This window comes from Aedes albopictus, chromosome 3 (assembly GCF_035046485.1).
Source record: "Aedes albopictus strain Foshan chromosome 3, AalbF5, whole genome shotgun sequence".
NCBI classification, from domain to species: domain Eukaryota; kingdom Metazoa; phylum Arthropoda; class Insecta; order Diptera; family Culicidae; genus Aedes; species Aedes albopictus.
In genome coordinates, this window is record NC_085138.1 from 12,161,419 (window position 1) to 12,174,724 (window position 13,306).

At 40.4% G+C, this 13,306-nt stretch overlaps 1 protein-coding gene across 1 annotated transcript; it reads left to right on the top strand.

The window, feature by feature from the left end:
• The first annotated feature begins 1,244 nt into the window (after positions 1 to 1,244).
• LOC134284148 (pre-mRNA 3'-end-processing factor FIP1) lies at positions 1,245 to 11,388 on the top strand. Its single transcript, XM_062842499.1, has 3 exons — positions 1,245 to 1,679; positions 1,746 to 3,001; positions 11,118 to 11,388. Exons 1-3 carry the CDS (start codon positions 1,380 to 1,382, stop codon positions 11,248 to 11,250), a joined length of 1,689 nt encoding a protein of 562 aa, XP_062698483.1. The 5' UTR covers positions 1,245 to 1,379; the 3' UTR covers positions 11,251 to 11,388.
• The last annotated feature ends 1,918 nt before the right edge of the window (positions 11,389 to 13,306 follow it).

The following is a 13,306-nucleotide window of genomic DNA, read 5'->3' on the forward strand; positions in this document are numbered from 1 at the left end:
CATTTTTGTGTATTTTTCCGAATATGGCTTATTTTTAATTCAATTTCGAATTTACCGTGTATTAATGCACTTTTGTGTATTTTTTTCGAATTTGGCATATTTTTAATACAGTTTTGAATTTATCGTGTATTGATGTATTTTTTTGTATTATTTTCATAGATGTATTTTCAATTCAGTAAGGGGTCATGCACAAATTACGTCACGCTTTTAGGGGGGAGGGGGGGTTTTGCATAACGTGACGACCCATACAATTTTTTTTGAGGTCTCATACAAAAAGTGTGACATAGGGGGGAGGGGGGGTTGAAAATGGTCGATTTTTGCGTGACATAATTTGTGTATCACCCCTAACGCAGAACAGTGAATCGCCCCTCGGATATAGAGGCTTGCAGCAAAAACCTAACCTCATCTAATTCTCATACGGTTTGTAAACATTGCCCTCAATTTTTTTTTGAAGGCAAGGACGGCTTTATGGACCGCAGGGATGGAAAATGATGAAGATTGCAGCTGAGCAGACACAAACCAAAACAAACATACTCGTGAACAACAGGGGCCCGAGAATACTCGTACTTCTTTATTCGTGAGTAAACGAAGCTGGCAAGCACTCGCATGTGATTCGCGAAGCTTCGTGAGTTTTTTGCATTTTGACGAAAAATGCATTTTGACGACTGACAGTGCTGCTTTTCAGGAACAATGAAGCATAAAGCATTAGTTTATGTTGCATAATCACTGGATTTGCTATTAAATCCACAACAAAATGCACTTTCCGCACCTCCACTAGTTCTTCACGAATAAAAGCTCATGAGTGTTTCTGTTTTTGTTTTGCTTCTTACTCACGAAGCAGGCGGGTGCGAATAAACTCACACACTGTTTACTCTCGAAGTCGTGAGTAAGCCTTGTGTTGGCTTTACACTCGCGAATTGCTTCATGAGGAGAGTAATTCCATCACTGATGGACCGACGCCGAAAGAAAGAAAGAGAAGGAGACAATGTTGACGTCACTAAAGCGCTCATAGGCCGTGTCGGGGGCCTGGTTCAGCCAGACTATAGAGTTGTGGATCCTCGATTATCGAGATCCTCGTTAATCAGCGGAAGTGACATACCCCTTTGTCATGGAAAGAACAAACCAAGAAACAAACTATGTTTGGATAAGCCAGAACTGCAGAATGCTTGCAGTTTTGGACGAGTTCGAATTCGTTTTAGACTAGATAGAGCTGCCCGTTATTTTGCAATTTGACAGCTCATCCATGTCAAAACTTTTACGCAAAAGACGCGAGAAACGTAGAAAACAACATCGTTCTTGTGGGAAATCTTATAATTTTCGCAGTTTTAGCAGAAAATCAGTGGAAGTAGCGAATAAATCTTGTGCAACAGCTGCACATAATGGCTGACGAAGGTAACGAGGATAGCTGGTTATACGGCAACGCCAATGCCGACGGGACAAACGGCGAAAAAGAGGGCGATCAACCTTCTGCGGGAGACGACGACGGCGACGGAAAAGAACATGGAACGTCAATGGATGGCGAAATGGTGGAATCGGGTGGCAAGCGGGCAAACAAACGCCCCCGGAGCAGTTTCTCCGACGACGACGAGCACCATCAGCATGATGACAACGCGATGGATTCGAGCGATCTGGTCGGTAAATCTCGCGGCGGCGATTCGGGTCGGAGGGAAGACGATTTTGTGAGTGTGCGGGGGTTGGTGGATAGGTGTGGAATTGTTTCGCTGATGGTTTTTTCTTTTTTTTAGCATGGGGAGGAAGATTCACATCTTCAGGAGGACGAAAGCCACGACCAGGATCAGGCGGATAAGCCGGAGAGGAGTGACGGCGAAATGGACACGGATGATAGCGATGATGATGATGATATTAACGTCGTCATTGGGGATATAAAATCGGGACCAAGTTATAACATCATTAAGCAACGAGGTCCGATAGTTCCTCCGCAGGTGGCACAGGCAGCTCCCGGACAGGACAAGGCCAAGCAGCCGGCCGGGAAGTTTAGCATAGAGGAGTTTGAGAGCGTTGGAACTATTAATGGCGTTCCAGCACACGAGTTCAGCATAGATTCCTTGGACGAGAAACCTTGGCGAAAGCCAGGAGCGGATATTACGGATTATTTTAACTACGGTTTTAATGAGGAGACATGGAGAGCTTACTGTGAGCGTCAGAAGCGTATGCGTATGCACGAGAGCGGCGTCGGTTTGCAGGGATTGACCATCAATAATCCGCAGGCGGCACAAGCACAGAACAATTGGAGACAAGGTCCGCCGCCTCCAAGGAAGATGATGAACAACGGAATCGACGTCATTGGCGGAATGGCCATGCATCCTCGACCCGAGCCGCAAGACATGATGCCACGTCATCCGAAGGAAAACATCATTCAGGTCATGACTGCCGACCGACGCGAGTACAGTCGAACTTCCAAGTTCGATTCTCCGATGGGGCCGCCTCCGTTCGGTGCCCCTCCGGAATTTTACCACAACGAACCGGACTACGGCGACTACGGATATGAACCGACTCAGGAGTCGCAATGGAACCAGGAGCCCAACTGGCAACCGCATGGCATTAAGACGCTTACTCCGGGTCCGCCGCCACCGATGATGCCCCCGGGAATGGGAATGCCACCTCCGCACATGGACATGATGCCACCGCCGATGCAACCGGGCATGAACATGGGTCCTCCGGGGATGGGACCGCATGGAATGCGTCATGACCGTGGTGATCGCGATCGGGAGCGTGATCGTGGCGAAAGAGATCGCGACCGAAGACCGCGGGACCGTGACCGGGAACGAGAACATCGTCGGGATCGCGAGAGGGACCGAGATCGGGAGCCCCGAGAATCCCGAGAGTCACGAGAGCCCCGAGAGCGAGAAGCATCCATTAGCAAGCCGGTTGAACCGGTGGAGATGATGGAGCGGTCCCGAAGCGAGAAACCGGACCGGAGCGAGAGGGATTCCGAAAAGGACAAACAACGATCGTCCAAGTCCGATCGGCATAAGGACAGGTAAGACAACTACAGCGAGAAGGCAAACTTTTACTTCTGAGGATGTTTTAAAATTCTGACAGTAGGTATCTAAAGTTTATTCCGAAAGCGCGTCATGCCTCGTGTAAAAAGCAATAACTTTTAGACCGATCAATTTGATCTTTTTTCTTCTGAAATGCTTAGAACGCATTGTCCATCATCATATCTGCGATGTTCATGTGGCTAACATGCCTTTTTATGTGAACCACATGCTTTGCAATCTGGAAAGTCTGCTGTGGCCCTTTTACACAATGTTGTTTTTGATATCGAGAAATCGAGATGTCGTACAGTGACCCACCACAATTTTGTACACTATTTATGAATCACCATGTTGATCAAATGAGTGATCCATAAACTGTGGGCAGGGAAGGCATTCACCATTTGCAAAGAGTTACATTCACTTGCTACTATCTCAGTTCATAAGCATGCTATCAAAAAACAATGTATGGATGACTTTTACCTTGTAGTTTTATCTGAAAGTTTGCCGAATGTCATAAGGGTCGCACACGCATGCTTAACTCGTGAGCGAGCTGTGAAAGCAACTCTCCACGCCGTGAATGTAATTTACAATTTGAAAATTGTAAAATCAATTTCAAAGAAATTTTTTGAAATCACCTTTTGACAGCTGGGTAACTGTTTGACAGCTCCACCCAGTACAAAATGCAACGAGTGGTGATTCGACAAATCGCTCCCATACAAACTTCAAATTTATTTTTAAATAGGTTCCCGAGCTTCAAAATTCATGAAAATTTGAATTTCGGCTCAGTTTGGCATGTAGATTCAGAATATGGGATTATCTCAACACCACTAAAGAAGTCAATTCTTAGAGCATCAGCATTAAGCGAGTCGCACAAATTCGTAGGTGGTACAGTCCTAGACCGCTGTTGGTTGCCTCCTTCCCGACCGAACCAAAGCACAAAGATTTGGGACTAATTTCTGATTCTTAGACAAGACTGACGCAATCCTCCAATGGTGGAGAACTGTCCTGGCCACGTCCCTTGCGACTGCTGAGGGATGGGAAAGGATGGTTAGTTTTGGACACCTATGAAAGATGTAGGTAGACAACTCTACGATCTCTCAGGCCTAGGTGTCACAGGTATGTGGGGGTTGTTAGTGGAAGCTAATCTTTAAAGAATACGTTTGGTAAACATTCAGGCGCAAAAACATTATTTGGTTGTGCTGAGAAGCTGCCTTCATTATTCATCCGGTTTATTTTTCCATCTTAGTCGCTGCAGGACTGGATGGCCGAAAATCTGGAATAGAAAACGGTATTAACATCTTTCATTGAATAAGCTATTTGTGATACGCTTGCAACGGATATATACAAATATACGGGACTTCACATCTGACTTTTTAAAAAGAAATCTTTTTCTTCACTTATGAACACTAAGTCCCGAATTTTATTAATCATTCACTTTTCACTTGCTACATAGGTCTTTCCTACGGCTGAATGCCACACTTTTCTATCGGACTTCACTTAGAACTTGCTACATAAGTCTTCCCTACGGCTGAAGGCCACACTTTTCTATCAGACTTCGCTTAGAACTTCTAACTGCTCGCACTCAAGGTTTCCTACTTACTAACTGGCCTCGACCACCTGGGCTGAGGGCGCACCTGCGTCCTCCGGTGGGGCTCGATGAGAATCTTGCTGACATCAGCGAAAGGCCATCGGATGATGTTGGCCTGGATTGCGTCGATCGAAGTATTGGTGACCGTTGCCGTTCCAGGGGCATTGACACGCGTCGCTCGGGGCTTCGATGTTGCCAACGGTCGGTCCTCATGGTGGATTGCTGACTGCGTTGTCAGCAACTGTATGCTCGTCGTCCAAAGTTCGTTGTCGCCAAGGGTTGATGTTCGTTGTTGCCAAGTGTTGGTGTTCATGGCGGTTTGCCAAGTGCCTGGTCAGCATCTAGTCCACGATGGTAGAGACCGTAGATCGTGGGTAGAGCTTAGGGATGTCCATAACTATATACCTTACGATAATTCCTGCATTATGTGATATACTTATTTGAATCCTCCCGAAACAAAATGTTCATTATCAGTAAACAAAAAACAAACAGAAACACAAAAAAACTACTTCAAATCTTGATCCTGGAATGTTCCCTAGTTACATTTGTTAGGAAAATTGCAAAATCAAAGTTTAATATGGTAGATTTACACCGTAACGCACCATTCCAAGGTGATCTACCCACGTTACGGGTGATCCTTAAGGTGAAACATCAAGAAATTTCATAGCAATTTTGCATACAAACTTTGGAGGCACAAATCTGACGAACGAAGCATCGAACCAAGCCGCACTTGTTAATCCTGGCTCACTTGCAAAAAAAGGCAGCTTTTCCAAATAGAGCGCATTTGTTTACGAATTTTTAAGATTGATGCTCTTGAAAACGTGAGTAGAGGTCTAAGCCGGCCATTGTGGCAGCCATATTTGTATTCTCTGATGTTTCTCCTTAAACCACTAATTTTTAAAAATAAATTCCTGGAAAAACTTTAACAAAATTTTGGAAAGATCTTCGGGAGGAGGAATTCCACGGAGTCATGTCAGTCGATCCTGAGCGACCATTTCAAAAATATCTGAAACTTAGCACAGTTTTTCCATTTCATATATTGTATTTTTTACGAATAATCAGACTTTGGCGACGAAATTGAACTCGCCCTAATATGGTACTAACCTAACATTTATGACACATTTTCGCCTTCTTTCCCCGATTCAGGCGAAACCAGCTGATTTTGTTATGAAAACATAAACAGCTGGTAGCCGAGAACAATAAGGATGAACGTAAACATCGGTGAACCAGCTGGTTTTGTTGTGTAAACATGATCAGCTGGTGGACCGAGAACAAAAGACCTTAATGGTAAACATTGAGACGGCCGGCGAAAACTGTCACATTATCGGGCGAGTTGCAAAAACCCTGCGACTGAGATTGACAGCGAAATCGAAAGCGAAATATGAGTACGACGAAATTTATCGCATCAAAGTCTAAGTCGAAAAAAAAATCGCAATAAATCGCCATTTTTCGATATTAAACCTTCATATTCACTCACGACTAACTTTTCAAAAGGGTGTATGCGAAAATAGTTCAAAAATATTCTAAAAGCTGTACAGCAAAAACGGATTGTTCGATTGTTATGAATTTTTCAGCAAAGTCAGATAACTAAATGATGATTCCTTAGAAAATATACACTGTAAAAAATTTCTTTTTTTACTTTAAAAAAATATGATCTTAGTCACAAAAACTCAAATATCTCAAAACCCTATCTTTTTACCAACGTCAATTTTTTAGGGGAAATGGCCCATTATATCAGCTATCTACCATAAAATTTTGGTGATGGTAAACTGATAAACAAAAAAGTTACGACATTTCAAACATTTCACAATTTTTACATTTAGCAACAAAAAAAAAAATTTTTTCTGTGTAAATTATTTTGAGAATTATATTTTGATGCTGATTTTATTGTAAAGGCCTGAGTATCGCGGACTGACTCAATATGCTCTATCTGCGGGAGCCAAACATTGGGAGCCAAACATTGAAGATAGAGGTTATGTTAAACCTTGTTGTACCTGTGTGCTTGATTGAAGAGTATTGTTATCTAGGTGCTGCGGATATAATCAAAACTGTAGTCACGATATCTCCATTTGCCGCTGTCAATCCGTTGGAAAGCGAGGAGAAGGATAAACATTGTTTTGAACCCTTTTCAGCTAATTTTGTAATAACTATCCATCAAAATTTCCATCGCGAATGGAAAATAATAAACTTTGCACACGAAAACAAAACTGGAATAATGGTGGATTGATCATGTTTACCATTTCCGAACAGCGTCGCGACGGCATGTTTGACAACTGCGCTGAGAGAGGTGTTTGCAAGAAAATTGAACGCTCGTGCGTGTTTACAAGCTGTGTGCCGGGAGTGTGTTGGTGTGTGTTAGCTAGCTTGAAAAATAAAACCGTTTCTATTCGCAGCACCTAGGTAAAGGCTACCGCCTGAATTAAACAAGTTGTTTTCATGATATTTTAGTTTGATTATTCATAATTACTACAGTATCTATTTGAAACTGAGACGCGATCCAGTGTTGTGATCAAAAATATTGAGAGTGTCATACTTTTTATTGTACGTGACTGGTGAAAAAATCCCTTGATAGTGTTGAAAAACTGTTGATTATAAGAAAAATAAAATTAAACTTATTTTCAAGACAAAAGCCGTATAATAAAAGTTTTATATACGCGTAAACGCCTTGTTTATCTGCAAAAAAAATACCTCTTAGAGAACAGACTTTATGATCGGAAGAATAAGAGTAACTTCAACAACAACAAATGCATGAGAGGTACATACCACAAACAAACAGACGAAACGCCTAGAACAATTTTAGTGAAAATCCATCGCCCAGTTCACACTACCATCACCTGGTGGAAATGTTTCACGAAACACTGCGTTGTGCAATATCGTCATCAGAAGGCGCTAGTGTGAAACGTCAAACGGAAAGAAAAACGATGGGCGCTCTTATGGTTATGAAAGCCACAACCAAGATTCAAAATGATCGTTAAAGGCGTGGTCAATGAAAATTTCGTCAGTGTTACGTTTGTTTGTCTGTATACATACCATGACAATGCTCTGCTCACGAAAAAGCAAAAAAAAATACTACCGCTATGGATATTAAACATTGTATAGTAAATTTTTTCTTCAGCCACCAACACCAAACTAGTCAGTTAAAACTAATAAGTGATTTTGTTTATTATAATCTAACGAACAACATGAACAGTCGCTTTCTCAAAGGTCTCTTGTAGACCGTTTGATGAAAAAAAATGTTCAAAAGAGTTACGAAATCTCACCGAAAGCACCATAGATAAACTGAAAGAGACTGGTTATGCCCAAATGTCCACACTGTATACAAATTTACGCATTTGCACGTCCTGCCGTCTAGAATTTGACAAACGAGCCATCTGTATATCTTCGGTAAAGCAGGGTGCAGGAAGTTCGAAAACAACAACAACTGAGAAATTGCCAGAAATGCTAAGTGCAGAGAGTCATGCCACCGTACCATCAGCGACATCTGTTTGAACAATTTAATTACGCCCCTTTTCAAAAATGCTTTGAAATATTCTTCAACATCTATACCCATTTCAATATTTTTAACGTTGCAAAACACGCTTTCAACATTCATCTTGAAGAAGAGGGAAAACACTTTTTTAAGGGCCCCCACAAAAGCCTTTTTTGCTTGCTAACATTAGCTTTATTTTTCATATTGCTCAAATACTGTTCGAAAATAAGGAAAAACATTTTTGCTCATCTCTCAGAAGGGCCTCCACATCCGCTTGGGCCCCGGGACCCCACAATCCTTAATCCGGGCCTGTATATATAATATATAATAAAAACAACTTGTTTTACTCACGCAATGGCATCAAACTGCGATTTCCGGCCGAAATAATTTACACTAAAACAAATTTATTACTAAATGTGAAAATTGTGAAATGTTTGAATTGTCATAACTTTTTTGATTATTAGTTATCATCACCAAATTTTTATGGTAGATTGCCAATAGAATGGACCGTTTTCTCTAAAAAATTACGTTGGTAAAAAGATAGGGTTTTGAGATATTTGAGTTTTTGTGACAAAAATGATATTTTTTTAATGTTAAAAACGATTTTTTTCACAGTGTATATTTTCTTAGGAATCACCATTTAGTTATCTAACTTTGCTGTACAATAAAATCAGCATCAAATCGCGATTCCCGGCCGAAATGATTTACACAGAAAATTTTTTTTTACTAAATGTAAAAATTGTGAAATTTTTGAAATGTTATAACTTTTTTGTTTATTAGTTTACCATCACCAAATTTTTATGGTAGATTGCTAATACAATGGACCGTTTTCCCTAAAAAAATCAAGTTGGTAAAAAGATAGGGTTTTGAGATATTTGAGTTTTTGTGACAAAAATGACATTTTTCAATGATAAAAAAGATTTTTTTTTTACAGTGTATATTTTCTTAGAAATCACCATTTAGTTATCTAACTTTGCTGAAAAATTCATAACAATCTAACAATCCGTTTTTGCTGTGCATATTTTTGAATATTTTTGAACCATTTTCACATACACCCTTTTGAAAAGTTAGTCGTGGCTCTAAATAAAAATTTGATATCGAAAAATGGCGATTTAAATGGAACTGAAAAACTGTGCAAAGTTTCAGTTCAATAGAAAATCATGAATTAAAAAATTTCCTTAATTTTGATGCTGTTGCTTGGAATCGCTCGGAGGAATCTAGCGAAAAACTCTGGAAGAAAGTCCGGGGGTACATACTCTAGCAGAGACCCCATGAAAAACCTCGAAAAAACTGAAATCGTAAAAAATCACGGAAAGAAATATGTATTTATGGAAGCAAATACGTAAAAACCTCTGCATAAACTTGGAAAAACTGGAGAAAGACAGAAAAAAATTGATAATTTCAAGGTGAAACTATGCGAAAAACTTAAGGCTCAAGCATTCGTCATCATTTTTTCGAAATCGAAAAGCAGTTTTTTCGCAGTAAATCAAATAAATGATTATGGAAATGTATTCACTGTATTGCTATCCTCATGAGGAATACAGTGAATATATTTTCGTTGCAAAATCTTTAGTTTTGAACGAGAAAACTGCTTTTAAAATTTTGATGATGACGATTATTTCAATGACGAATTGTTCCACGTTAAATTGAATTTAAAGGAGGAATTCCGGATGGATTTGAAGGAAGAATCATGGGTAGAATTTCGAAATCTCAACATTACTACAACACCAGCGCAGAATACAAGCATCCAAGTTCATATTCAAAACGGTGTGGATGCTGGGTCATTAGGCCGAAGGTCATTAGGCCGAATGGTCATTAGGCCGAATGGTCATCAGGACGAATTGAAAGTTAGCCGTTGTTTTTACTTTTCCAACAATTTTTGCCAAAAACTAGTTAAACAATGAAATTAGAAAGAATAGCCTATGTGTTAAAGAAGGAAAAATTTATGAATTGAATATCAGCAGTTTCAGCGCCAAAAACTATTTTAGCAATGATACTAGAAAGAACAGCCTATATTTAAAAGAAGAAAAAAATCATGGGTAAAATATCAGTAGATTCAGCATCAATAAAGTATCTTCGTGCTTGTCACACGATAGACACATGCAAAATGGTCATTTGCAGAGGAAGCTCTCAGTTAATAACTGTGGAAGTGTTCATAGAACACTAAGCTGAGAAGCAGGCTTTGTCTCAGTGGGGACGTAACGGCAAGAAGAAGATCCAATGACCATTCGGCCTGATGGCCATTCGGCCGAATGGCCTGACACCTTTGGATATCATTGTGGGTGGAAATGTCATATCAATTTCTTGCAATTAACGCAATAGAACTCTGGCAAACATTTAGAAATACCGTGGGGTGCCCTAATTTCACGCGGGTCCAAATTTCGCTCACTGATAATATTTAGAGAACATAATCATAGAACTAATCGTTGCATTGTCCAAATTTTACTTTGGATAGTATAGTTAAAGTGAATTTGAAACAATTGCACAATTGTTTTTATGATTATGATGTCTAAATATGATCAGTGAGCGAAATTTGGACCCGCGCGAAATTAGGACACCCCACGGTATACCTTGACCGATTCTGGTATTAGTATATTCGACAAGTTTTGTAAAAAGTTCTTGAAAGAATTCAGCCATTTGGTGGAATCTCTTGAATAGTAGATCTTGCGCATTTGTCCTTGAAATTTTCACAGCTTGTGGAGCGGGCCTGATGTGATGGTAAAACCGCATGCCTTTCACGCCGAGGACCTGGTATCGAACCCCACTCCCGACAAACTCACAAAATGTGAGTACTTCCTTCGGAAGGGAAGTGCAGCGAGGGTCCTGAGATGAACTAGCCTAGGGGTAAAAATCTTGTTATTACAGATAAAAAAAACTTATGCTTTGATGATATTTCTGTATAGTTTTCAAAAAGTATAGACATTTCATATACTTTTGGCTAATTTTTTGAATTATTACCTTCCCCGGGGGAAACCTGGAAAACTCAGGGAGTTTTACTTTGCCCTTGGAGTAGCCACCCTGCCATTACACCTACTCAATTTTTCTTTCTTCTCCTTTGTAGATATCGCGAACGATCCCGCAGTCGGGAGAAGTCCAAAGCCAGGCGTCGTTCCCGTAGCCGTGACCGTGAACGTCACAGCAGTCGTTCCGAGAAAAAGAAATCACACCGAAAGGATAAGGAGGAGGGCGAATAAATGATGGGTGACCGACCATGTTCGAAACAGAAAAAGAAGCATTTTCCTATCAATGCGGTCAACTGATTGTAAAGTCAAGACAAAAAAGAAATGATAATAAATAATAAAGTTTAGCGTTTATCCTCCATCCAACCGGCATCCGGGCACCGTTCGAACTTGTTTTGAAAGAAAATAGTCCTGTTCAACGACGTAGGTTGAACTTGCTCGAAGTTGCTGTATTCTGTCCTTATTCGTTAGTCGACAAATCAGGCCAAACATGTCTAATGGTCCAATCTGCAGAAGAGAGGCTCTCTTTGGTTTCCCTCTCTTTCGTTAATATCTCAGCTGTTTATTTGTATTATGATTGTCTCCTTGCATTGAACGATGGTCAAAACAATCGTCTTTTGATTTGTACTGCAAAAATAGTTGAAAAGTGTACCATTACATTGCAATAATTGAAAGAGAAAGTGAACAAAGAGAGCCTCTCAAATGCAGATAGGACCTATTGAAATGTTTGGCCTGAAATGGATAAGAGCAGGAAGTAGCAACTTCGAGCAAGTTCAACCTAAGTCGTTGAACAGGACTAATGTGAAGTATATCGACTTTCTACCTGCTTCCAGTTATCACGTCCTAAAACAGCTATTTTTGTTTTACAATTATTCGCTATACCCATGAGAAGTAAAGAGGGTCGAAGTTTTCAGTGCCAGTTTTGTAAAATGCATGTCTGATAGCAAGTCACTATTGTTTGGTTAGTCATAATAAATTCTCCAACTGAATTCAGTGGTATAAAAATCTACATATTGGTATTGCTTAAGGACAAACGTCTTGAAATCCCGCTTCAACAGTGCATCAGAACTTCAGAAGCACAAATCTCAAGAAGCAAGCTTCAAACAACAGTGCATTTTATTATTCTGTTCTTGCTCACTTGTAATAAGCTTTAAATAAGAAACTCAGATGCGCTGGTTTTGTTTACGAAGAGATTTGTGCGCTCAAAATCATGAGTAGGTGCCAAAGTCGGCCATTGTGGCGGCCAACTTGTAACCAACATTTCAATCGAACCGCAGACAGACGTTCAAGTTTGACTCAGCAGCTTGTGTAAAAAACATGGCCGCCACAAATTGCCAAGTAGCAATCAGCGAACAGATGGCGTTAGCGACGTTCGTATTCACAGCTGCCTCACATGTGCGTTGCGACCAACAACTGTCACCACGGTCGTCTTCCAGCCGGATGGCGGGAAAAGACCGCACGTGTTGCACGCTAATAATGTTTCCACATAATTTGTGCAGAGTAAATGACTTTTATTTAATGTCTAAAATCTTTTGCACAAATTAGCGCAGGACTCTTGTAAAATATTTTACACATTATTACTTTTATTTTACATAGATGTGCTTGAATAAAACTGCATTTGGATGAACTTCACTCGCATTGGGAAATCTTTGTGAATGTGACGCAAATGTAAGAATGATTTTGACAGTGTTTGTTTTGATTTTATTTTTCGGTGGGTGGTGAATTGGGTGGTAAGTGAGCGGCTGGAAGCACGTGGTTTCTCAAACTGTCAACTGCACGCGACTGCACTGTTTTTTTTTTTTTTTTTTTTTTTTTTTTTTATCTGTATTAACGAGATTTTTAGCCCTAGGCTAGTTCATCTCGGGACCCACGCTTTACTTCCCTTCCGAAGGAAGAACTCACATTTTGCGAGTTTGTCGGGAGTGGGATTCGATCCCAGGTCCTCGGCGTGATAGTCAAGTGTTCTAACCATCACACCAGGTCCGCTCCACATTAGACTGCACTGTGGCAATCGGTTGCCTAGGTGTCGCTAGTGAAAATTTACATAGAAAATTTGAATAAATTTGTTCGAGCTAGAACGTCTGTCTGCGATCGAACTATTTCATCATTAAAACTAGAAACAACTGCCTATGACGACACATACGTGAAACATTCTACCGTGTCGTTACAACGTTTTGACGCCTTTTTGGTCAGTTTTTTCACTATACTCATAAATACGACAGTAAACCTGAAATATTTTTTCTATGTTCGAATTCCTTGTAAAATTTGCAGTAAATATGATCTGTTAAAC

What these genes read in the sequence shown, in the direction of transcription:
- LOC134284148 (XM_062842499.1), top strand. Translation starts at nt 1,380, where the DNA reads ATGGCTGACGAAGGTAACGAGGATAGCTGGTTATACGGCAACGCCAAT. An exon ending in GTCGGAGGGAAGACGATTTT is followed by an intron (nt 1,680 to 1,745) that starts GTGAGTGTGCGG and finishes TCTTTTTTTTAG; the next exon opens with CATGGGGAGGAAGATTCACA. An exon ending in TCCGATCGGCATAAGGACAG is followed by an intron (nt 3,002 to 11,117) that starts GTAAGACAACTA and finishes TCTCCTTTGTAG; the next exon opens with ATATCGCGAACGATCCCGCA.